This window comes from Engystomops pustulosus, chromosome 7, assembly GCF_040894005.1.
Source record: "Engystomops pustulosus chromosome 7, aEngPut4.maternal, whole genome shotgun sequence".
In the NCBI taxonomy this organism is placed as follows: Eukaryota; Metazoa; Chordata; class Amphibia; order Anura; family Leptodactylidae; genus Engystomops; species Engystomops pustulosus.
Window position 1 is genome coordinate 2,253,482 of NC_092417.1, and position 25,928 is coordinate 2,279,409.

Below are 25,928 nucleotides of genomic sequence, written 5' to 3' on the forward strand. Positions count from 1 at the left end.
AGAGGGAGGAGGGCACATGGGAGAGCAGTAGAGGGAGGAGCGCACACGGGAGAGCAGTAGAGGGAGGAGGGCACATGGGAGAGCAGTAGAGGGAGGAGCACTCATGACCAGTAGCCAAGTTATCAGCTGCAGCATAGGGGGCGCTCCAGGTGAGGTTCCATTACCCGGTCTCGCAGCAGCATGGTACAGAACTCCACCTCTTTCTGCCTCAGTGACAGGAGCTGGGGGGTCCCATGGTGGTCAACGAGGAGCCGCAGGTAGGTGTACACAGACATGGCGATGAGGATGCTGCTCTTCATCACCCACTCCCTGGAAAACAGCACAGGGAAATCTTATCAGAACAAAGTGAACAGGGAGAAACTGATGAGTATTATAATCCAGGAAGTGCCTCCTCTACCGGCATAAGGACCTGTCCAGTGCTGACAAGTATATAATCCAGGAAGTGCCTCCCTCTACCGGCATAAGGACCTGTCCAGTACTGACAAGTATATAATCCAGGAAGTGCCTCCCACTACCGGCATAAGGACCTGTCCAGTACTGACAAGTATATAATCCAGGAAGTGCCTCCCACTACCGGCATAAGGACCTGTCCAGTGCTGACAAGTATATAATCCAGGAAGTGCCTCCCTCTACCGGCATAAGGACCTGTCCAGTACTGACAAGTATATAATCCAGGAAGTGCCTCCCACTACCGGCATAAGGACCTGTCCAGTACTGACAAGTATATAATCCAGGAAGTGCCTCCCACTACCGGCATAAGGACCTGTCCAGTACTGACAAGTATATAATCCAGGAAGTGCCTCCCACTACTGGCATAAGGACCTGTCCAGTACTGACAAGTATATAATCCAGGAAGTGCCTCCCTCTACCGGCATAAGGACCTGTCCAGTACTGACAAGTATATAATCCAGGAAGTGCCTCCCTCTAGCGGCATAAGGACCTGTCCAGTACTGACAAGTATATAATCCAGGAAGTGCCTCCCTCTACCGGCATAAGGACCTGTCCAGTACTGACAAGTATATAATCCAGGAAGTGCCTCCCTCTACCGGCATAAGGACCTGTCCAGTACTGACAAGTATATAATCCAGGCAGTGCCTCCTTCTACCGGCATAAGGACCTGTCCAGTGCTGACAAGTATATAATCCAGGAAGTGCCTCCCTCTAGCGGCATAAGGACCTGTCCAGTACTGACAAGTATATAATCCAGGCAGTGCCTCCCTCTACCGGCATAAGGACCTGTCCAGTACTGACAAGTATATAATCCAGGCAGTGCCTCCCTCTACCGGCATAAGGACCTGTCCAGTACTGACAAGTATATAATCCAGGCAGTGCCTCCCTCTACCGGCATAAGGACCTGTCCAGTACTGACAAGTATATAATCCAGGAAGTGCCTCCCTCTAGCGGCATAAGGACCTGTCCAGTACTGACAAGTATATAATCCAGGAAGTGCCTCCTTCTACCGGCATAAGGACCTGTCCAGTACTGACAAGTATATAATCCAGGAAGTGCCTCCCTCTACCGGCATAAGGACCTGTCCAGTACTGACAAGTATATAATCAAGGAAGTGCCTCCCTCTACCGGCATAAGGACCTGTCCAGTACTGACAAGTATATAATCCAGGAAGTGCCTTCCTCTACCGGCATAAGGACCTGTCCAGTACTGACAAGTATATAATCCAGGAAGTGCCTTCCTCTACCGGCATAAGGACCTGTCCAGTACTGACAAGTATATAATCCAGGAAGTGCCTCCCTCTACGGACCTGTCAAGCATGATGAGTATGATGATTGAGGATGTGCCTCTCTATACTGACATGAGGACCTGTCCAGCACTGATGATGGGTCAGCAGCTCCCAGAATCCCCCCCCCCCCATCATATATCACCCCCACAGACCTACTCACTGCATTGGGGACTGCTGGAAACCATCAGCAAGCAGGAGCGCAATGTCCGGCTTCCCTAGAACGAGGCATCAGCGTTGCGTTATAACCAAGCGCCTCATTTAGATTTCAGACAATTCTAGAACAAATTCTGAGCTGCCAGTGGATAAGTCCCAGGGGATAAGCGGAGAGCTCCCCGGGGGGCCACCACCAGCCGCAGGGTAATAGGAGGTCACCCCATGCAACGTGACAACCTGGATGTGTCCGGGGACCACTTACCTCTGCTCCATCAGAATATCCAGGACGCTCTCCGCCAGCCAGATATTCTTAGCAGATATGTCGCCCCCTAGGGAGTGAGAAGAGAGAAGCGATGAAGCAATTACAGGGAGCGCAGGCTGTGCGGCAGTCATGGCGGCCCCTCCTCACCTGCGATCTGCTTCATGAAGGTCATGCAGACCCCGTCAGCCCCCAGGACGCCGCTCTTCACCAGCTCCCGCACCAGCCACACCAACTGCAAGCAGACACTGCGTTATACCCCCCACATCCGTGCCCCCCACCCGTCCACCCCACCACTGCACCCCGGACCCCCCACCTGTGTGCGGCACGTGTCCTGCAGCTTCAGGTACTTCTCCATCAGGAGTTGGTTGATCTTGTTGAGGACGATGTTCATCCCATCGCGGCTGACGAGGGCCAAATCCCGGTAACACTGCGGAGAGGCAAGGGTTAACGACAGGGCGCCATCGAGTGCACATGATCAGCAGAGCGGGGGAAGGGGGGGGGGGGACACGTCACATGATCAGCAGAGCGGGAGGTGTCAGAGCTAATGAGACCCCCGGGTGGGCGCAGGGATCGGGCCGGAGGTTCTACTTGGATTCTGCGGGAGGAGGTCGGAGTAATAAGACTTAATGAGCTGAAGGATATTTGGGGTCCCTATGGATGGATCCCGGGGGGCCGCCCCCTCTCCATGATTAGATCCACGTCCTCAGGAAGTAATTAGCTGCTGGTGAGGACCCCCCCCCCCCCCCCCGTATCTACTAATAACCCTGACCCATTACACATCCAGAACTTAACCCTCGCCTGCCTGCTGCATGCACAGATGTAGCCTCCCGGACTATCAGAGACCCCCATAGTATAGCCATTGCCCATAACACTCTGTGCTGCTGTGGATCCTCCCTGCATGTGATGGCTCTGTGCAGGGCTGGTCACAAGAGCTGACAGTCGTTACATCCCGGGCAGGCGCCGTGTTCCCTGCATCCTTGATTATAATTATCCAAGAAATATGCCACCAGCTCCAAAGGAAAACAAAGCGCCGGCCGGGGTCGCGCCCTCTCCCAGGGTGAACGTGTTTGCTTAATGTTTCCCGAAATATCGGAGGACGCCTCCCCTGCCCGGCACACACGGAATGTAACCATAGAGCAGGAACGGGCAGGGGGAGCCCACAGGAGGGAAGGGGTTAACACACTGATGCAGCAAGCTTATATCTACTGGGCTATGGGCCAAGAACCGGCCCGGGAACCCACATCACATGCTCCAGCTATGGGCCAAGAACCGACCCGGGAACCCACATCACGTGCTCCAGCTATGGGCCAAGAACCGACCCGAGAACCCACATCATGTGCTCCAGCTATGGACCAAGAACCGACCCGGGAACCCACATCACGTGCTCCAGCTATGGGCCAAGAACCGACCCGGGAACCCACATCATGTGCTCCAGCTATGGGCCAAGAACCGACCCGGGAACCCACATCATGTGCTCCAGCTATGGGCCAAGAACCGACCCAGGAACCCACATCATATGCTCCAGCTATGGGCCAAGAACCGACCCGGGAACCTACATCATGTGCTCCAGCTATGGACCAAGAACCGACCTGGGAACCCACATCATATGCTCCAGCTATGGACCAAGAACCGACCCGGGAACCCACATCATGTGCTCCAGCTATGGGCCAAGAACCGACCCGGGAACCCACATCATGTGCTCCAGCTATGGACCAAGAACCGACCTGGGAACCCACATCATGTGCTCCAGCTATGGACCAAGAACCGACCCGGGAACCCACAACATATGCTCCAGCTATGGGCCAAGACCCGACCCGGGAACCCACATCATGTGCTCCAGCTATGGACCAAGAACCGACCCGGGAACCCACATCATATGCTCCAGCTATGGACCAAGAACCGACCCGGGAACCCACAACATATGCTCCAGCTATGGGCCAAGACCCGACCCGGGAACCCACATCATATGCTCCAGCTATGGACCAAGAACCGACCCGGGAACCCACAACATATGCTCCAGCTATGGGCCAAGACCCGACCCGGGAACCCACATCATGTGCTCCAGCTATGGGCCAAGAACCGACCCGGGAACCTACATCATGTGCTACAGCTATGGACCAGGAACCGACCCGGGAACCCACATCACATGCTCCAGCTATGGACCAAGAACCGACCCGGGAACCCACATCACGTGCTCCAGCTATGGACCAAGAACCGACCCGGGAACCTACATCATGTGCTACAGCTATGGACCAGGAACCGACCCGGGAACCCACATCATATGCTCCAGCTATGGACCAAGAACCGACCCGGGAACCCACATCATGTGCTCCAGCTATGGACCAAGAACCGACCCGGGAACCCACATGTGGTCCAGCTATGGACCAAGAACCGACCCGGGAACCTACATCATGTGCTCCAGCTATGGACCAAGAACCGACCTGGGAACCCACATCATATGCTCCAGCTATGGACCAAGAACCGACCCGGGAACCCACATCATGTGCTCCAGCTATGGACCAAGAACCGACCCGGGAACCCACATCACGTGCTCCAGCTATGGACCAAGAACCGACCCGGGAACCCACATCACGTGCTCCAGCTATGGACCAAGAACCGACCCGGGAACCTACATCATGTGCTACAGCTATGGACCAGGAACCGACCCGGGAACCCACATCATATGCTCCAGCTATGGACCAAGAACCGACCCGGGAACCCACATCATATGCTCCAGTTATGGGCCAAGAACCGACCCGGGAACCCACATCATGTGCTCCAGCTATGGACCAAGAACCGACCCGGGAACCCACATCATGTGCTCCAGCTATGGACCAAGAACCGACCCAGGAACCCACATCATGTGCTCCAGCTATGGGCCAAGAACCGACCCAGGAACCCACATCATGTGCTCCAGCTATGGACCAAGAACCGACCCAGGAACCCACATCATGTGCTCCAGCTATGGACCAAGAACCGACCCGGGAACCCACATCATGTGCTCCAGCTATGGACCAAGAACCGACCCGGGAACCCACATCATGTGCTCCAGCTATGGACCAAGAACCGACCCAGGAACCCACATCATGTGCTCCAGCTATGGGCCAGGAACCAACCAAGGAAAGCCATCACGTGCTTCACCTATGGACCAAGAACCGACCCGGGAACCCACATCACATGCTCCAGCTATGGGCCAAGAACCGACCCGGGAACCCACATCATGTGCTCCAGCTATGGGCCAAGAACCGACCTGGGAACCCACATCATGTGCTCCAGCTATGGACCAAGAACCGACCCAGGAACCCACATCATGTGCTCCAGCTATGGGCCAAGAACCGACCCAGGAACCCACATCATGTGCTCCAGCTATGGACCAAGAACCGACCCGGAAACCCATATCATGTGCTCCAGCTTTGGGCCAAGAACCGACCCGGGAACCCACATCATGTGCTCCAGCTATGGGCCAAGAACCGACCCGGGAACCCACATGTGCTCCAGCTATGGACCAAGAACCGACCCAGGAACCCACATCATGTGCTCCAGCTATGGGCCAAGAACCGACCCAGGAACCCACATCATGTGCTCCAGCTATGGACCAAGAACCGACCCGGAAACCCATATCATGTGCTCCAGCTTTGGGCCAAGAACCGACCCGGGAACCCACATCATATGCTCCAGCTTTGGGCCAAGAACCGACCCAGGAACCCACATCATGTGCTCCAGCTATGGACCAAGAACCGACCCAGGAACCCACATCATGTGCTCCAGCTATGGGCCAAGAACCGACCCGGGAACCCACATCACATGCTCCAGCTATGGACCAAGAACCGACCCGGGAACCCACATCATATGCTCCAGCTATGGGCCAAGAACCAACCCGGGAACCCACATCATATGCTCCAGCTATGGACCAAGAACCGACCCGGGAACCCACATCATATGCTCCAGCTATGGACCAAGAACCGACCCAGGAACCCACATCATATGCTCCAGCTATGGGCCAAGAACCGACCCAGGAACCCACATCATATGCTCCAGCTATGGGCCAAGAACCGACCCGGGAACCCACATCATATGCTCCAGCTATGGACCAAGAACCGACCCGGGAACCCACATCATGTGCTCTAGCTATGGACCAAGAACCGACCCGGGAACCCACATCATGTGCTCCAGCTATGGGCCAAGAACCGACCCGGGAACCCACATCACATGCTCCAGCTATGGACCAAGAACCGACCCGGGAACCCACATCATATGCTCCAGCTATGGGCCAGGAACCAACCAAGGAAAGCCATCACATGCTTCACCTATGGAGAGATCTGAACCAGAAACCCCAGCATTTGCCCCAGTGATGGACCTACATCAGACCTAGGACCCCCGGTCACCTGCCCCAGCAGCCCAGGACACGTCCCCCCTGGTCGGCACCTACCTTCTGCGCCTGTGCGGGCTCGGACAGCACCAGGGTGAAGAGCCCCAGGCACACCTCCTCATGCTGACTGGCTCCTTTACAGACCTGGAGGAGCAGAGAACACAGAACAGTCAGCGATGCGCAATCCCTCCACCAGCCGCTCCAGGGATCCAGACGGGATCGGCAGGGGGGGGGGGGCAGTCATGTGACCGTCACATCCGCCTGTGTGTACCAACCACATGAAGTCCTTACAGTATCCAAGGCCATCCAACATAATGAATACATCAGGCTTTGTTACATTGTATCCCGCCTATAACCTCTGGACTCCCTGCTGGATACATTTAACCTACTAAAACAATGTAACAAACCCTCAGCTGTGACTTCGGGCAGTGATGTTCCCAGCAGGGACGTGTGTCGTTGAAATGGCGGAGCCCCGGTACAGGACCCCACTAGGGGGCGCCACAGGATGATCTCTTCCATCATCCTTATCCCATGGCTGATAACAGAGGACAATAGTAGAACTTACGTAAGCGTTGAGCGCATCATTGGCCTCTCTCTCCGAAACGCCAGCGGTCATGGAGGTCACCAGCGCCACACAGCGCTCCAGCCTCTGCAACACAGAGAAGACGCGTGAGGGGATAATGGAGACGGGGAGAAGAGTCAGAGGGGAGGGGATAATGGAGACAGGGGGCGGGAGAAGCAAGGAGAGAGTCAGAGGGGAGTGGATAATGGAGACAGGGGGTGGGGAGAAGGAAGAAGAGTCAGAGGGGAGGGGAGAATGGAGACAGGGAGAAGCAGGGACAGAGTCAGAGGGGAGGGGATAATGGAGACAGGGAGAAGCAGGGAGAGAGTCAGAGGGGAGGGGATAATGGAGACAGGAGAAGCAAGAAGAAGAGTGACAGGGGAGGGAATAATGGAGAAATGGGGCGGGGAGAAGCAGGGAGAAGAGGCGGGGGGGGGGGGGGGGGAACAACAGAGACAGGGAGAAGAAGGAAGAGTCAGAGGGGAGGGGAAAATTGGTAAGGGATGATGGGAATCATCCCTACCAGCACCTAGGGGGGATCCTGGTGCCCCCCCCTCCTACCAGCACCTAGGGGGATCCTGGTGCCCCCTCCCTCCTACCAGCACCTAGGGGGATCCTGGTGCCCCCCCCCTCCTACCAGCACCTAGGGGGATCCTGGTGCCCCCCCCCTCCTACCAGCACCTAGGGGGATCCTGGTGCCCCCCCCCCTCCTACCAGCACCTAGGGGGATCCTGGTGCCCCCCCCCCTCCTACCAGCACCTAGGGGGATCCTGGTGCCCCCCCCCCCTCCTACCAGCACCTAGGGGGATCCTGGTGCCCCCCCCTCCTACCAGCACCTAGGGGGGATCCTGGTGCCGCCCCCATCCTACCAGCACCTAGGGGGGATCCTGGTGCCCCCCCCCTCCTACCAGCACCTAGGGGGGATCCTGGTGCCCCCCCCTCCTACCAGCACCTAGGGGGGAGCCTGGTGCCCCCCCCTCCTACCAGCACCTAGGGGGGAGCCTGGTGCCCCCCTCCTACCAGCACCTAGGGGGGAGCCTGGTGCCCCCCTCCTACCAGCACCTAGGGGGGAGCCTGGTGCCCCCCTCCTACCAGCACCTAGGGGGGAGCCTGGTGCCCCCCCCCTCCTACCAGCACCTAGGGGGGAGCCTGGTGCCCCCCCCCCAACCTACCAGCACCTAGGGGGGATCCTGGTGCCCCCCCCTCCTACCAGCACCTAGGGGGGATCCTGGTGCCCCCCCCCCTCCTACCAGCACCTAGGGGGATCCTGGTGCCCCCTCCCTCCTACCAGCACCTAGGGGGATCCTGGTGCGCCCCCCTCCTACCAGCACCTAGGGGGGATCCTGGTGCCCCCCCCCTCCTACCAGCACCTAGGGGGATCCTGGTGCCCCCCCCCTCCTACCAGCACCTAGGGGGATCCTGGTGCCCCCCCCCCCTCCTACCAGCACCTAGGGGGATCCTGGTGCCCCCCCCCCTCCTACCAGCACCTAGGGGGATCCTGGTGCCCCCCCCCCTCCTACCAGCACCTAGGGGGATCCTGGTGCCCCCCCCCTCCTACCAGCACCTAGGGGGATCCTGGTGCCCCCCTCCTACCAGCACCTAGGGGGGATCCTGGTGCCCCCCCCTCCTACCAGCACCTAGGGGGGATCCTGGTGCCCCCCCCTCCTACCAGCACCTAGGGGGATCCTGGTGCCCCCCCCCTCCTACCAGCACCTAGGGGGGATCCTGGTGCCCCCCCCTCCTACCAGCACCTAGGGGGATCCTGGTGCCCCCCCCCTCCTACCAGCACCTAGGGGGATCCTGGTGCCCCCCCCTCCTACCAGCACCTAGGGGGGAGCCTGGTGCCCCCCCCTCCTACCAGCACCTAGGGGGATCCTGGTGCCCCCCCCCTCCTACCAGCACCTAGGGGGATCCTGGTGCCCCCCCCCTCCTACCAGCACCTAGGGGGATCCTGGTGCCCCCCCCCTCCTACCAGCACCTAGGGGGGATCCTGGTGCCCCCCCCCTCCTACCAGCACCTAGGGGGGATCCTGGTGCCCCCCCCTCCTACCAGCACCTAGGGGGGATCCTGGTGCCCCCCCCTCCTACCAGCACCTAGGGGGATCCTGGTGCCCCCCCCCTCCTACCAGCACCTAGGGGGGATCCTGGTGCCCCCCCCTCCTACCAGCACCTAGGGGGATCCTGGTGCCCCCCCCCTCCTACCAGCACCTAGGGGGATCCTGGTGCCCCCCCCTCCTACCAGCACCTAGGGGGATCCTGGTGCCCCCCCCCTCCTACCAGCACCTAGGGGGGATCCTGGTGCCGCCCCCCTCCTACCAGCACCTAGGGGGATCCTGGTGCCCCCCCTCCTACCAGCACCTAGGGGGGATCCTGGTGCCCCCTCCTTCCATGCCCTGGGGGTCTGGTACCCGCAGTAGTTATTCCTATACATCACCTGTCGGAGCAGTAATTTGGGGAGCGCTACTAATTATGTTGCATGTCGCTGCCGGTGAGGACTGGAGGAGGCAGCGTCCCCGTGCGGCACATGGGGGGAGGGGGCGGTGGGGATGAAGGGGTTACAGGAATCTGGGTTACAGCATCAAAGGCCCCTCATTATGTGCCGCAGAGAAGACGCCGCCGCGAACACTCGCTATTACACATTCACTTTGAGCCGCATCCGAATCTAAAGACTCCGCATCCTGCGCCCCCGAGCCGAGAACAAACAGACTGAGTGATGCTGCACCGGGGCCCGGTAATTATAGGAGCCCGAAACCCCCCACAGGACCAGAACCGAGGAGACGAGAACAACACGGAGAGAAAGAGCGAAAAGACATATAATACCCCGACCTATAACAACCCAACACATAATACTACAGCCCCGGCGTATAATATCATATAACACTACAGCCCCGGCGTATAATATCATATAACACTACAGCCCCGGGGTATAATATCATATAACACTACAGCCCCGGCGTATAATATCATATAACACTACAGCCCAGGACTGACCTATTATATCACATAATACTACAGCCCAAGACTGACCTATAATATCATATAACACTACAGCCCCGGGGTATAATATCATATAACACTACAGCCCCGGGGTATAATATCATATAACACTACAGCCCCGGGGTATAATATCATATAACACTACAGCCCCGGTGTATAATATCATATAACACTACAGCCCCGGCGTATAATATCATATAACACTACAGCCCCGGGGTATAATATCATATAACACTACAGCCCCGGTGTATAATATCATATAACACTGCAGCCCCGGCGTATAATATCATATAACACTACAGCCCCGGCGTATAATATCATATAACACTACAGCCCCGGGGTATAATATCATATAACACTACAGCCCCGGGGTATAATATCATATAACACTACAGCCCCGGCGTATAATATCATATAACACTACAGCCCCGGTGTATAATATCATATAACACTACAGCCCCGGGGTATAATATCATATAACACTACAGCCCCGGGGTATAATATCATATAACACTACAGCCCCGGGGTATAATATCATATAACACTACAGCCCCGGCGTATAATATCATATAACACTACAGCCCCGGGGTATAATATCATATAACACTACAGCCCCGGCGTATAATATCATATAACACTACAGCCCCGGCGTATAATATCATATAACACTACAGCCCCGGCGTATAATATCATATAACACTACAGCCCCGGCGTATAATATCATATAACACTACAGCCCCGGGGTATAATATCATATAACACTACAGCCCCGGCGTATAATATCATATAACACTACAGCCCCGGGGTATAATATCATATAACACTACAGCCCCGGCGTATAATATCATATAACACTACAGCCCCGGGGTATAATATCATATAACACTACAGCCCCGGCCTGACCTATAATATCATATAACACTACAGCCCCGGGGTATAATATCATATAACACTACAGCCCCGGTGTATAATATCATATAACACTACAGCCCCGGAGTATAATATCATATAACACTACAGCCCAGGACTGACCTATAATATCATATAACACTACAGCCCCGGAGTATAATATCATATAACACTACAGCCCCGGCGTATAATATCATATAACACTACAGCCATGGGGTATAATATCATATAACACTACAGCCCCGGGGTATAATATCATATAACACTACAGCCCCGGCGTATAATATCATATAACACTACAGCCCCGGGGTATAATATCATATAACACTACAGCCCCGGGGTATAATATCATATAACACTACAGCCATGGGGTATAATATCATATAACACTACAGCCCCGGGGTATAATATCATATAACACTACAGCCCCGGGGTATAATATCATATAACACTACAGCCCCGGGGTATAATATCATATAACACTACAGCCCCGGGGTATAATATCATATAACACTACAGCCCCGGGGTATAATATCATATAACACTACAGCCCCGGCGTATAATATCATATAACACTACAGCCCCGGCGTATAATATCATATAACACTACAGCCCCGGCGTATAATATCATATAACACTACAGCCCCGGCGTATAATATCATATAACACTACAGCCCCGGCGTATAATATCATATAATACTACAGCCCCGGCGTATAATATCATATAACACTACAGCCCCGGCGTATAATATCATATAACACTACAGCCCCGGGGTATAATATCATATAACACTACAGCCCCGGCGTATAATATCATATAACACTACAGCCCCGGTGTATAATATCATATAACACTACAGCCCCGGCGTATAATATCATATAACACTACAGCCCCGGCGTATAATATCATATAACACTACAGCCCCGGGGTATAATATCATATAACACTACAGCCCCGGCGTATAATATCATATAACACTACAGCCCCGGCGTATAATATCATATAACACTACAGCCCCGGCGTATAATATCATATAACACTACAGCCCCGGCGTATAATATCATATAACACTACAGCCCCGGGGTATAATATCATATAACACTACAGCCCCGGGGTATAATATCATATAACACTACAGCCATGGGGTATAATATCATATAACACTACAGCCCCGGCGTATAATATCATATAACACTACAGCCATGGGGTATAATATCATATAACACTACAGCCCCGGGGTATAATATCATATAACACTGCAGCCCCGGCGTATAATATCATATAACACTACAGCCCCGGCGTATAATATCATATAACACTACAGCCCCGGGGTATAATATCATATAACACTACAGCCCCGGGGTATAATATCATATAACACTACAGCCCCGGCATATAATATCATATAACACTACAGCCATGGGGTATAATATCATATAACACTACAGCCCCGGTGTATAATATCATATAACACTACAGCCCCGGGGTATAATATCATATAACACTACAGCCCCGGGGTATAATATCATATAACACTACAGCCCCGGGGTATAATATCATATAACACTACAGCCCCGGGGTATAATATCATATAACACTACAGCCCCGGGGTATAATATCATATAACACTACAGCCCCGGGGTATAATATCATATAACACTACAGCCCCGGCGTATAATATCATATAACACTACAGCCCCGGCGTATAATATCATATAACACTACAGCCCCGGCGTATAATATCATATAACACTACAGCCCCGGCGTATAATATCATATAACACTACAGCCCCGGGGTATAATATCATATAACACTACAGCCCCGGGGTATAATATCATATAACACTACAGCCCAGGACTGACCTATAATATCATATAATACTACAGCCCCGGGGTATAATATCATATAACACTACAGCCCCGGCGTATAATATCATATAACACTACAGCCCCGGCGTATAATATCATATAACACTACAGCCCCGGCGTATAATATCATATAACACTACAGCCCCGGGGTATAATATCATATAACACTACAGCCCCGGTGTATAATATCATATAACACTACAGCCCCGGAGTATAATATCATATAACACTACAGCCCCGGTGTATAATATCATATAACACTACAGCCCCGGGGTATAATATCATATAACACTACAGCCCCGGGGTATAATATCATATAACACTACAGCCCAGGACTGACCTATAATATCATATAATACTACAGCCCCGGGGTATAATATCATATAACACTACAGCCCCGGCGTATAATATCATATAACACTACAGCCCCGGCGTATAATATCATATAACACTACGGCCCCGGCGTATAATATCATATAACACTACAGCCCCGGGGTATAATATCATATAACACTACAGCCCCGGTGTATAATATCATATAACACTACAGCCCCGGAGTATAATATCATATAACACTACAGCCCCGGTGTATAATATCATATAACACTACAGCCCCGGGGTATAATATCATATAACACTACAGCCCCGGCGTATAATATCATATAACACTACAGCCCCGGCGTATAATATCATATAACACTACAGCCCCGGGGTATAATATCATATAACACTACAGCCCCGGGGTATAATATCATATAACACTACAGCCCCGGCGTATAATATCATATAACACTACAGCCCCGGCGTATAATATCATATAACACTACGGCCCCGGCGTATAATATCATATAACACTACAGCCCCGGGGTATAATATCATATAACACTACAGCCCCGGTGTATAATATCATATAACACTACAGCCCCGGAGTATAATATCATATAACACTACAGCCCCGGTGTATAATATCATATAACACTACAGCCCCGGGGTATAATATCATATAACACTACAGCCCCGGGGTATAATATCATATAACACTACAGCCCCGGGGTATAATATCATATAACACTACAGCCCCGGGGTATAATATCATATAACACTACAGCCCCGGGGTATAATATCATATAACACTACAGCCCCGGGGTATAATATCATATAACACTACAGCCCCGGCGTATAATATCATATAACACTACAGCCCCGGCGTATAATATCATATAACACTACAGCCCCGGGGTATAATATCATATAACACTACAGCCCCGGGGTATAATATCATATAACACTACAGCCCCGGCGTATAATATCATATAACACTACAGCCATGGGGTATAATATCATATAACACTACAGCCCCGGGGTATAATATCATATAACACTACAGCCCCGGCGTATAATATCATATAACACTACAGCCCCGGCGTATAATATCATATAACACTACAGCCCCGGGGTATAATATCATATAACACTACAGCCCCGGGGTATAATATCATATAACACTACAGCCCCGGGGTATAATATCATATAACACTACAGCCCCGGCGTATAATATCATATAACACTACAGCCCCGGGGTATAATATCATATAACACTACAGCCCCGGTGTATAATATCATATAACACTACAGCCCCGGAGTATAATATCATATAACACTACAGCCCCGGCGTATAATATCATATAACACTACAGCCCCGGGGTATAATATCATATAACACTACAGCCCCGGGGTATAATATCATATAACACTACAGCCATGGGGTATAATATCATATAACACTACAGCCCCGGTGTATAATATCATATAACACTACAGCCCCGGGGTATAATATCATATAACACTACAGCCCCGGCGTATAATATCATATAACACTACAGCCCCGGGGTATAATATCATATAACACTACAGCCCCGGGGTATAATATCATATAACACTACAGCCCCGGCGTATAATATCATATAACACTACAGCCCCGGCGTATAATATCATATAACACTACAGCCCCGGGGTATAATATCATATAACACTACAGCCCCGGGGTATAATATCATATAACACTACAGCCCCGGCGTATAATATCATATAACACTACAGCCATGGGGTATAATATCATATAACACTACAGCCCCGGGGTATAATATCATATAACACTGCAGCCCCGGCGTATAATATCATATAACACTACAGCCCCGGGGTATAATATCATATAACACTACAGCCCCGGCGTATAATATCATATAACACTACAGCCCCGGGGTATAATATCATATAACACTACAGCCCCGGCGTATAATATCATATAACACTACAGCCCCGGGGTATAATATCATATAACACTACAGCCCCGGCGTATAATATCATATAACACTACAGCCCCGGGGTATAATATCATATAACACTACAGCCATGGGGTATAATATCATATAACACTACAGCCCCGGCGTATAATATCATATAACACTACAGCCATGGGGTATAATATCATATAACACTACAGCCCCGGCGTATAATATCATATAACACTACAGCCCCGGCGTATAATATCATATAACACTACAGCCCCGGGGTATAATATCATATAACACTACAGCCCCGGGGTATAATATCATATAACACTACAGCCCCGGGGTATAATATCATATAACACTACAGCCCCGGTGTATAATATCATATAACACTACAGCCCCGGCGTATAATATCATATAACACTACAGCCCCGGGGTATAATATCATATAACACTACAGCCCCGGGGTATAATATCATATAACACTACAGCCCCGGGGTATAATATCATATAACACTACAGCCCCGGGGTATAATATCATATAACACTACAGCCCCGGCGTATAATATCATATAACACTACAGCCCCGGTGTATAATATCATATAACACTACAGCCCCGGGGTATAATATCATATAACACTACAGCCCCGGGGTATAATATCATATAACACTACAGCCATGGGGTATAATATCATATAACACTACAGCCCCGGGGTATAATATCATATAACACTACAGCCCCGGGGTATAATATCATATAACACTACAGCCCCGGGGTATAATATCATATAACACTACAGCCCCGGGGTATAATATCATATAACACTACAGCCCCGGGGTATAATATCATATAACACTACAGCCCCGGGGTATAATATCATATAACACTACGGCCCCGGGGTATAATATCATATAACACTACAGCCCCGGTGTATAATATCATATAACACTACAGCCCCGGGGTATAATATCATATAACACTACAGCCCCGGCGTATAATATCATATAACACTACAGCCCCGGTGTATAATATCATATAACACTACAGCCATGGGGGGATCCTGGCAGCTGCCGATGTTGTGGAGGATTATAATAAATCTTTTGCGTCTCAGCGGGAGCGGAGCGGACGCTAATGAACGGCAGATGAGGCAGGAGGATCTTATTATGGATGGAGAGTGTGAGCGCAGCAGGGAGCAAAGGGTTAAGAGTGAGGTAATCGTCATCCCGGGATCTGCTGCTGATATGGGCAAGTCCTGCCCTCACCTGAGCGGGGAACAGGACCCCAGCGCATCCTGCACAGCATAACAGCGAGAGGAACGGGGTACATCCAATAACCCCCAACTACAAGAGTCCTGGCCCCACCCACTGGACCACTCACTATCCCACCCTGCACTAGCTCCACCCACTGGACTATCCCAAGCACTCCATACACAGCGAGCTGCCATGTCCTGTGTGTCCTGACACCTTTCTATCATAGCCAGCAGTGGTCAGGGGTCAGCATGGGTGCTCTGACCCCTCTGTGACTACACCCCCCATACACAGCGAGCTGCCATGTCCTGTGTGTCCTGACACCTTTCTATCATAGCCAGCAGTGGTCAGGGGTCAGCATGGGCGCTCTGACCCCTCTGTGACTACATCCCCCATACACAGCGAGCTGCCATGTCCTGTGTGTCCTGACACCTTTCTATCATAGCCAGCAGTGGTCAGGGGTCAGCATGGGTGCTCTGACCCCTCTGTGACTACACCCCCCATACACAGCGAGCTGCCATGTCCTGTGTCCTGACACCTTTCTATCATAGCCAGCAGTGGTCAGGGGTCAGCATGGGCGCTCTGACCTCTCTGTGACTACACCCCCCATACACAGCGAGCGGCCATGTCCTGTGTGTCCTGACACCTTTCTATCATAGCCAGCAGTGGTCAGGGGTCAGCATGGGCGCTCTGACCCCTCTGTGACTACACCCCCCCATACACAGCGAGCGGCCATGTCCTGTGTGTCCTGACACCTTTCTATCATAGCCAGCAGTGGTCAGGGGTCAGCATGGGCACTCTGACCTCTCTGTGACTACACCCCCCATACACAGGGAGCTGTCATGTCCTGTGTCCTGACACCTTTCTATCATAGCCAGCAGTGGTCAGGGGTCAGCATGGGCGCTCTGACCCCTCTGTGACTACACCCCCCATACACAGCGAGCTGCCATGTCCTGTGTGTCCTGACACCTTTCTATCATAGCCATCAGTGGTCAGGGGTCAGCATGGGCGCTCTGACCTCTCTGTGACTACACCCCCCATACACAGCGAGCTGCCATGTCCTGTGTCCTGACACCTTTCTATCATAGCCATCAGTGGTCAGGGGTCAGCATGGGCGCTCTGACCTCTCTGTGACTACACCCCCCATACACAGCGAGCTGCCATGTCCTGTGTGTCCTGACACCTTTCTATCATAGCCAGCAGTGGTCAGGGGTCAGCATGGGTGCTCTGACCCCTCTGTGACTACACCCCCCATACACAGCGAGCTGCCATGTCCTGTGTGTCCTGACACCTTTCTATCATAGCCAGCAGTGGTCAGGGGTCAGCATGGGTGCTCTGACCCCTCTGTGACTACACCCCCATACACAGCGAGCTGCCATGTCCTGTGTCCTGACACCTTTCTATCATAACCAGCAGTGGTCAGGGGTCAGCATGGGTGCTCTGACCCCTCTGTGACTACACCCCCCCATACACAGCGAGCTGCCATGTCCTGTGTCCTGACACCTTTCTATCATAGCCAGCAGTGGTCAGGGGTCAGCATGGGTGCTCTGACCTCTCTGTGACTACACCCCCCATACACAGCGAGCTGCCATGTCCTGTGTGTCCTGACACCTTTCTATCATAGCCAGCAGTGGTCAGGGGTCAGCATGGGTGCTCTGACCCCTCTGTGACTACACCCCCATACACAGCGAGCTGCCATGTCCTGTGTCCTGACACCTTTCTATCATAACCAGCAGTGGTCAGGGGTCAGCATGGGTGCTCTGACCCCTCTGTGACTACACCTCCCATACACAGCGAGCTGCCATGTCCTGTGTGTCCTGACACCTTTCTATCATAGCCAGCAGTGGTCAGGGGTCAGCATGGGCGCTCTGACCCCTCTGTGACTACACCCCCCATACACAGGGAGCTTCCATGTCCTGTGTCCTGACACCTTTCTATCATAGCCAGCAGTGGTCAGGGGTCAGCATGGGTGCTCTGACCCCTCTGTGACTACACCCCCCATACACAGAGAGCTGCCATGTCCTGTGTGTCCTGACACCTTTCTATCATAGCCAGCAGTGGTCAGGGGTCAGCATGGGTGCTCTGACCCCTCTGTGACTACACCCCCCATACACAGCGAGCTGCCATGTCCTGTGTGTCCTGACACCTTTCTATCATAGCCAGCAGTGGTCAGGGGTCAGCATGGGCGCTCTGACCCCTCTGTGACTACACCCCCCATACACAGCGAGCTGCCATGTCCTGTGTGTCCTGACACCTTTCTATCATAGCCAGCAGTGGTCAGGGGTCAGCATGGGTGCTCTGACCTCTCTGTGACTACACCCCCCATACACAGCGAGCTGCCATGTCCTGTGTCCTGACACCTTTCTATCATAGCCAGCAGTGGTCAGGGGTCAGCATGGGCGCTCTGACCCCTCTGGGACTACACCCCCCCATACACAGCGAGCTGCCATGTCCTGTGTGTCCTGACACCTTTCTATCATAGCCAGCAGAGGTCAGGGGTCAGCATGGGCGCTCTGACCTCTCTGTGACTACAACCCCCATACACAGCGAGCTGCCATGTCCTGTGTGTCCTGACACCTTTCTATCATAGCCAGCAGTGGTCAGGGGTCAGCGTGGGCGCTCTGACCCCTCTGTGACTACACCCCCTATACACAGCGAGCTGTCATGTCCTGTGTCCTGACACCTTTCTATCATAGCCAGCAGTGGTCAGGGGTCAGCATGGGCGCTCTGACCCCTCTGTGACTACACCCCCCATACACAGCGAGCTGCCATGTCCTGTGTGTCCTGACACCTTTCTATCATAGCCAGCACTGGTCAGGGGTCAGCATGGGTGCTCTGACCTCTCTGTGACTACACCCCCATACACAGCAAGCTGCCATGTCCTGTATGTCCTGACACCTTTCTATCATAGCCAGCAGTGGTCAGGGGTCAGCATGGGTGCTCTCACCCCTCTGTGACTACACCCCCCATACACAGCGAGCTGCCATGTCCTGTGTGTCCTGACACCTTTCTATCATAGCCAGCAATGGTCAGGGGTCAGCATGGGGGCTCTGACCTCTCTGTGACTACACCCCCCATACACAGCGAGCTGCCATGTCCTGTGTCCTGACACCTTTCTATCATAGCCAGCAATGGTCAGGGGTCAGCATGGGGGCTCTGACCTCTCTGTGACTACACCCCCATACACAGCGAGCTGCCATGTCCTGTGTGTCCTGACACCTTTCTATCATAGCCAGCAGTGGTCAGGGGTCAGCATGGGCGCTCTGACCCCTCTGTGACTACACCCCCCATACACAGCGAGCTGCCATGTCCTGTGTGTCCTGACACCTTTCTATCATAGCCAGCAGTGGTCAGGGGTCAGCATGGGCGCTCTGACCTCTCTGTGACTACACCCCCCGTACACAGCGAGCTGCCATGTCCTGTGTGTCCTGACACCTTTCTATCATAGCCAGCAGTGGTCAGGGGTCAGCATGTGCGCTCTGACCCCTCTGTGACTACACCCCCCATACACAGCGAGCTGCCATGTCCTGTGTGTCCTGACACCTTTCTATCATAGCCAGCAGTGGTCAGGGGTCAGCATGGGTGCTCTGACCCCTCTGTGACTACACCCCCCATACACAGCGAGCTGCCATGTCCTGTGTGTCCTGACACCTTTCTATCATAGCCAGCAGTGGTCAGGGGTCAGCATGGGCGCTCTGACCCCTCTGTGACTACACCCCCCATACACAGCGAGCTGCCATGTCCTGTGTGTCCTGACACCTTTCTATCATAGCCAGCAGTGGTCAGGGGTCAGCATGGGCGCTCTGACCCCTCTGTGACTACACCCCCCATACACAGCGAGCTGCCATGTCCTGTGTGTCCTGACACCTGTCTATCATAGCCAGCAGTGGTCAGGGGTCAGCATGGGTGCTCTGACCACTCTGTGACTACATCCCTCATACACAGCGAGCTGCCATGTCCTGTGTCCTGACACCTTACTATCATAGCCAGCAATGGTCAGTGGATCAGCATGGGCGCTCTGACCTCTCTGTGACTACACCCCCATACACAGCGAGCTGCCATGTCCTGTGTGTCCTGACACCTTTCTATCATAGCCAGCAGTGGTCAGGGGTCAGCATGGGCGCTCTGACCCTCTGTGACTACACCCCCCATACACAGCGAGCTGCCATGTCCTGTGTCCTGACACCTTTCTATCATAGCCAGCAGTGGTCAGGGGTCAGCATGGGTGCTCTGACCCCTCTGTGACTACACCCCCTATACACAGCGAGCTGTCATGTCCTGTGTCCTGACACCTTTCTATCATAGCCAGCAGTGGTCAGGGGTCAGCATGGGTGCTCTGACCTCTCTGTGACTACACCCCCATACACAGCAAGCTGCCATGTCCTGTATGTCCTGACACCTTTCTATCATAGCCAGCAGTGGTCAGGGGTCAGCATGGGCGCTCTCACCCCTCTGTGACTACACCCCCCATACACAGCGAGCTGCCATGTCCTGTGTGTCCTGACACCTTTCTATCATAGCCAGCAGTGGTCAGGGGTCAGCATGGGTGCTCTGACCCCTCTGTGACTACACCCCCCATACACAGCGAGCTGCCATGTCCTGTGTGTCCTGACACCTTTCTATCATAGCCAGCAGTGGTCAGGGGTCAGCATGGGCGCTCTGACCCCTCTGTGACTACACCCCCATACACAGCGAGCTGCCATGTCCTGTGTGTCCTGACACCTTTCTATCATAGCCAGCAGTGGTCAGGGGTCAGCATGGGTGCTCTGACCCCTCTGTGACTACACCCCCTATACACAGCGAGCTGCCATGTCCTGTGTCCTGACACCTTTCTATCATAGCCAGCAATGGTCAGGGGTCAGCATGGGGGCTCTGACCTCTCTGTGACTACACCCCCATACACAGCGAGCTGCCATGTCCTGTGTGTCCTGACACCTTTCTATCATAGCCAGCAGTGGTCAGGGGTCAGCATGGGCGCTCTGACCCCTCTGTGACTACACCCCCCATACACAGCGAGCTGCCATGTCCTGTGTGTCCTGACACCTTTCTATCATAGCCAGCAGTGGTCAGGGGTCAGCATGGGCGCTCTGACCCCTCTGTGACTACACCCCCCATACACAGCGAGCTGCCATGTCCTATGTGTCCTGACACCTGTCTATCATAGCCAGCAGTGGTCAGGGGTCAGCATGGGCGCTCTGACCTCTCTGTGACTACACCCCCCATACACAGCGAGCGGCCATGTCCTGTGTGTCCTGACACCTTTCTATCATAGCCAGCAGTGGTCAGGGGTCAGCATGGGCGCTCTGACCTCTCTGTGACTACACCCCCATACACAGCGAGCTGCCATGTCCTGTGTGTCCTGACACCTTTCTATCATAGCCAGCAGTGGTCAGGGGTCAGCATGGGCGCTCTGACCCCTCTGTGACTACACCCCCATACACAGCGAGCTGCCATGTCCTGTGTGTCCTGACACCTGTCTATCATAGCCAGCAGTGGTCAGGGGTCAGCATGGGCGCTCTGACCCTCTGTGACTACACCCCCCATACACAGCGAGCTGCCATGTCCTGTGTCCTGACACCTTTCTATCATAGCCAGCAGTGATCAGGGGTCAGCATGGGTGCTCTGACCCCTCTGTGACTACACCCCCCATACACAGCGAGCTGCCATGTCCTGTGTGTCCTGACACCTTTCTATCATAGCCAGCAGTGGTCAGGGGTCAGCATGGGCGCTCTGACCCCTCTGTGACTACACCCCCATACACAGCGAGCTGCCATGTCCTGTGTGTCCTGACACCTTTCTATCATAGCCAGCAGTGGTCAGGGGTCAGCATGGGTGCTCTGACCCCTCTGTGACTACACCCCCCATACACAGCGAGCTGCCATGTCCTGTGTGTCCTGACACCTTTCTATCATAGCCAGCAGTGGTCAGGGGTCAGCATGGGTGCTCTGACCTCTCTGTGACTACACCTCCCCATACACAGCGAGCTGCCATGTCCTGTGTCCTGACACCTTTCTATCATAGCCAGCAGTGGTCAGGGGTCAGCATGGGTGCTCTGACCTCTCTGTGACTACACCCCCCATACACAGCGAGCTGCCATGTCCTGTGTCCTGACACCTTTCTATCATAGCCAGCAGTGGTCAGGGGTCAGCATGGGCGCTCTGACCTCTCTGTGACTACACCCCCCATACACAGCGAGCTGCCATGTCCTGTGTGCCCTGACACCTTTCTATCATAGCCAGCAGTGGTCAGGAGTCAGCATGGGCGCTCTGACCCCTCTGTGACTACACCCCCCATACACAGGGAGCTGCCATGTCCTGTGTCCTGACACCTTTCTATCATAGCCAGCAGTGGTCAGGAGTCAGCATGGGCGCTCTGACCCCTCTGTGACTACACCCCCCATACACAGGGAGCTGCCATGTCCTGTGTCCTGACACCTTTCTATCATAGCCAGCAGTGGTCAGGGGTCAGCATGGGCGCTCTGACCCCTCTGTGACTACACCTCCCATACACAGCGAGCTGCCATGTCCTGTGTCCTGACACCTTTCTATCATAGCCAGCAGTGGTCAGCATGGGCGCTCTGACCCCTCTGTGACTACACCCCCCATACACAGCGAGCTGCCATGTCAATTTTATTCTGTTCCTCACCATCTCACATCTTCACCGCTCGTCAGCAGCTTCCTCATTACAGGGCGGTCACATCATAACTTGTTAAAATGAATATTCCGGGATTTACAAGAGGCCATTTTTGTGTGACACTGGCAGGTAACCACGGCAACAGAAGACACGTTTCGGCGAGGTGATGGTGCTGAGTGCCTCCTTTATACAGTGCGGGTGCTGTATGGACAGTGTGACCCTTATGGGCATCAGAAGAGCAGCCTGCAGGCTAGTGTCTACAGTATGTGGCGCTGTACCTCAGGCTGCTCCAGCACAAGGGACTTGGACCCCAATGATCCAAATTATATAAACAATTATACAGATTCCAAAATAAAAACCCTTTAAAAGGTGTTAATTGTAATGTAGCCCAAGCCGCCAGGTGAGGCATCATCATACATTAATGTTCATTCATTTTAGTAGCAGCGGTGCTGTGGAATATGCATCGTATGGTTCTATAGCCCCTCATCCCTGCTCTGAATAAAAGCTGTAGGACCCGGCCAACGGTGCGCAGAGCCCCACAGAGTGGGGACCTGAAATATACCAAACTATACAGTCCTGCTGCTACTAACAACACACAGAGCTCTGATTAGTCATATCTGCAGGGACAATAACTGACCCATCCCCTTTAATAAGGGCTATAAGTGATCAGCACCAGGCTCCTCCCTCGGCCTTGCTCATTCCCGGTGATGCCGGAAAATGTGTAAACAAAGACCAGTGGGCGGAGCATCTGCACCAGACAAGTGGGAGGTGGCCTGGCTCCTCATTGCAGAGCACCATGGTCCTGGAGTGAGGATGCAAGGGACAAATATGGGGTTCAGTGTTCCCAGCACCCAATCTATTAGTCACCCTCCAGCCCAGCGGACCCTCCTTACCTCCTCCAGCTCATCCTTGGCGTCCAGACTGGTGGAGAGCAGCAGCTTGCCTTTGGATTTCTGCTCCATTGTGGGGGTGTCGGCTATAAGTAGGGGGGCACTAGTGCTGGGGATAAGTGGGTGCACAGTGACTGGGTCTAGGGGGGCAAAAACTTATTGCTGACAATTGCACTGGACATTTACAAGAAATCCGGTGTGTGTGGGGGGAATAATAGGAGCAACAAGACAGGGCAGGAAAAATGTAACGTGCAACTTGGTGGGTGCTGTATAATTTGGGGGTTGTATTGGGGGCACCAGGGGGTGTAATGAACAAAAATATATCAGTGTAACTAGGATAACAGAGGGCCTCAGTTTGGACAATATTGGGGTCCCTTTGAGATGTTAGGGTGCCCCAAGGGGGGGGGGGGCAGTTCGAAGTTGGGGTGCCCCAGGCTCAGTTATAGGGGCATATTAAGGTGCTCCAGGCTCAGGTGTGGGGTGCAGGGGCAGAATGGGGTGCTGCAAGCTCAGGTATGGGGTAAAGGAGCAGGTCGGGGTGCCCCAGGCTCAGCTGTGGGGTGCAGGGGCAGGATGGGGTGCCCCAGGCTCAGCTGTGGGGTGCAGGGGCAGGTGGGGTGCCCCAGGATCAGCTGTGGGGTTCAGGGGCAGGTTGGGGTGCCCCTGGATCAGCTGTGGGGTTCAGGGGCAGGTTGGGGTGCCCCAGGCACAGCTGAGGGGTTCAGGGGCAGGTTGGGGTGCCCCAGGCACAGCTGTGGGGTTCAGGGGCAGGTTGGGGTGCCCCAGGCACAGCTGAGGGGTTCAGGGGCAGGTTGGGGTGCCCCAGGCACAGCTGTGGGGTTCAGGGGCAGGTCGGGGTGCCCCAGGCTCAGCTGCTGGGGCTCGTTCTCGGGGCAGGGCTGCTATGAGTCTCTGTATGCGCACCCCCGGGCCCAGGCCGGTACCGGGAGATAACAGCCCCCGCTCCTAGCACACACAGGAAGCCATCCCGGACCCTACAGGAAGCCGCCGGAAGCTCCCGCCCTCTGAAGTACCGCGGCCCAATCCGAAAGACGAAAGACGCCTGAGTGACGGTTCTTCGTTCCTCCTCCGCTCGTGACGTAAACGTTGTTCGCCCCTCCCAGTGGCTGAAGGGGAAGTCGGCTGCGGCACGTGATAGGAGGGTGGGAGCCGCGGCGGCCATGTTTATGGAGGGCAGGTTGCCAGTGTCTGAGTTTTGAGGTAATTTGTGTGATGTCTTTTATGAAGTGACATGATTACTGTTACCCATAGCAACCTCTCAGTGGTAGATATTATTGTAGAAGGTGAAGCTTCACTAACTGCTATGGGTTACAGTCAGTACAATGAGAATCCAATTGATTAAACTGGAAGGATGACGACTGCAAACCTGCCATGACTCTGTATAGCGGACCCCTGTCCTGTCCCCCAAGTGTCAGCGTGTCCCTGTCCTGTCCCCCAAGTGTCAGCGTGTCCCTGTCCTGTCCCAAAGTGTCAGCGTGTCCCTGTCCTGTCCCCCAAGTGTCAGCGTGTCCCTGTCCTGTCCCCCCCCCAAGTGTCAGCGTGTCCCTGTCCTGTCCCCCCAAGTGTCAGCGTGTCCCTGTCCTGTCCCCCCAAGTGTCAGCGTGTTCCTGTCCTGTCCCCCAAGTGTCAGCGTGTCCCTGTCCTGTCCCCCAAGTGTCAGCGTGTCCCTGCCCTGTCCCCCAAGTGTCAGCGTGTCCCTGTCCTGTCCCCCAAGTGTCAGCATGTCCCTGTCCTGTCCCCCAAGTGTCAGCGTGTCCCTGTCCTGTCCCCCAAGTGTCAGCGTGTCCCTGTCCTGTCCCCCAAGTGTCAGCGTGTCCCTGTCCTGTCCCCCAAGTGTCAGCGTGTCCCTGTCCTGTCCCCCAAGTGTCAGCGTGTCCCTGTCCTGTCCCCCCAAGTGTCAGCGTGTCCCTGTCCCCCAAGTGTCAGCGTGTCCCTGTCCTGTCCCCCAAGTGTCAGCGTGTCCCTGTCCTGTCCCCCAAGTGTCAG

The 25,928-nt window shown here is 53.8% G+C and overlaps 1 protein-coding gene across 1 annotated transcript in view; it reads right to left on the bottom strand.

The window, feature by feature from the left end:
• INTS3 (integrator complex subunit 3) overlaps window positions 1–25,031 on the bottom strand; it is a gene marked incomplete at its 3' end in the record, with an annotated part of 38,709 nt that extends 13,678 nt beyond the window's left edge. The window contains exons 1-8 of the mRNA XM_072114230.1: window positions 24,956–25,031; window positions 23,925–24,061; window positions 7,087–7,170; window positions 6,582–6,665; window positions 2,466–2,579; window positions 2,300–2,384; window positions 2,153–2,219; window positions 165–309 (exon numbers count right to left, since the gene is read on the bottom strand). Of these exons, the coding sequence (XP_071970331.1) occupies window positions 165–309; window positions 2,153–2,219; window positions 2,300–2,384; window positions 2,466–2,579; window positions 6,582–6,665; window positions 7,087–7,170; window positions 23,925–23,993 (648 nt within the window). The remainder of the gene's footprint in view (window positions 1–164; window positions 310–2,152; window positions 2,220–2,299; window positions 2,385–2,465; window positions 2,580–6,581; window positions 6,666–7,086; window positions 7,171–23,924; window positions 24,062–24,955) is intronic.
• Window positions 25,032–25,928: the final 897 nt, after the last annotated feature.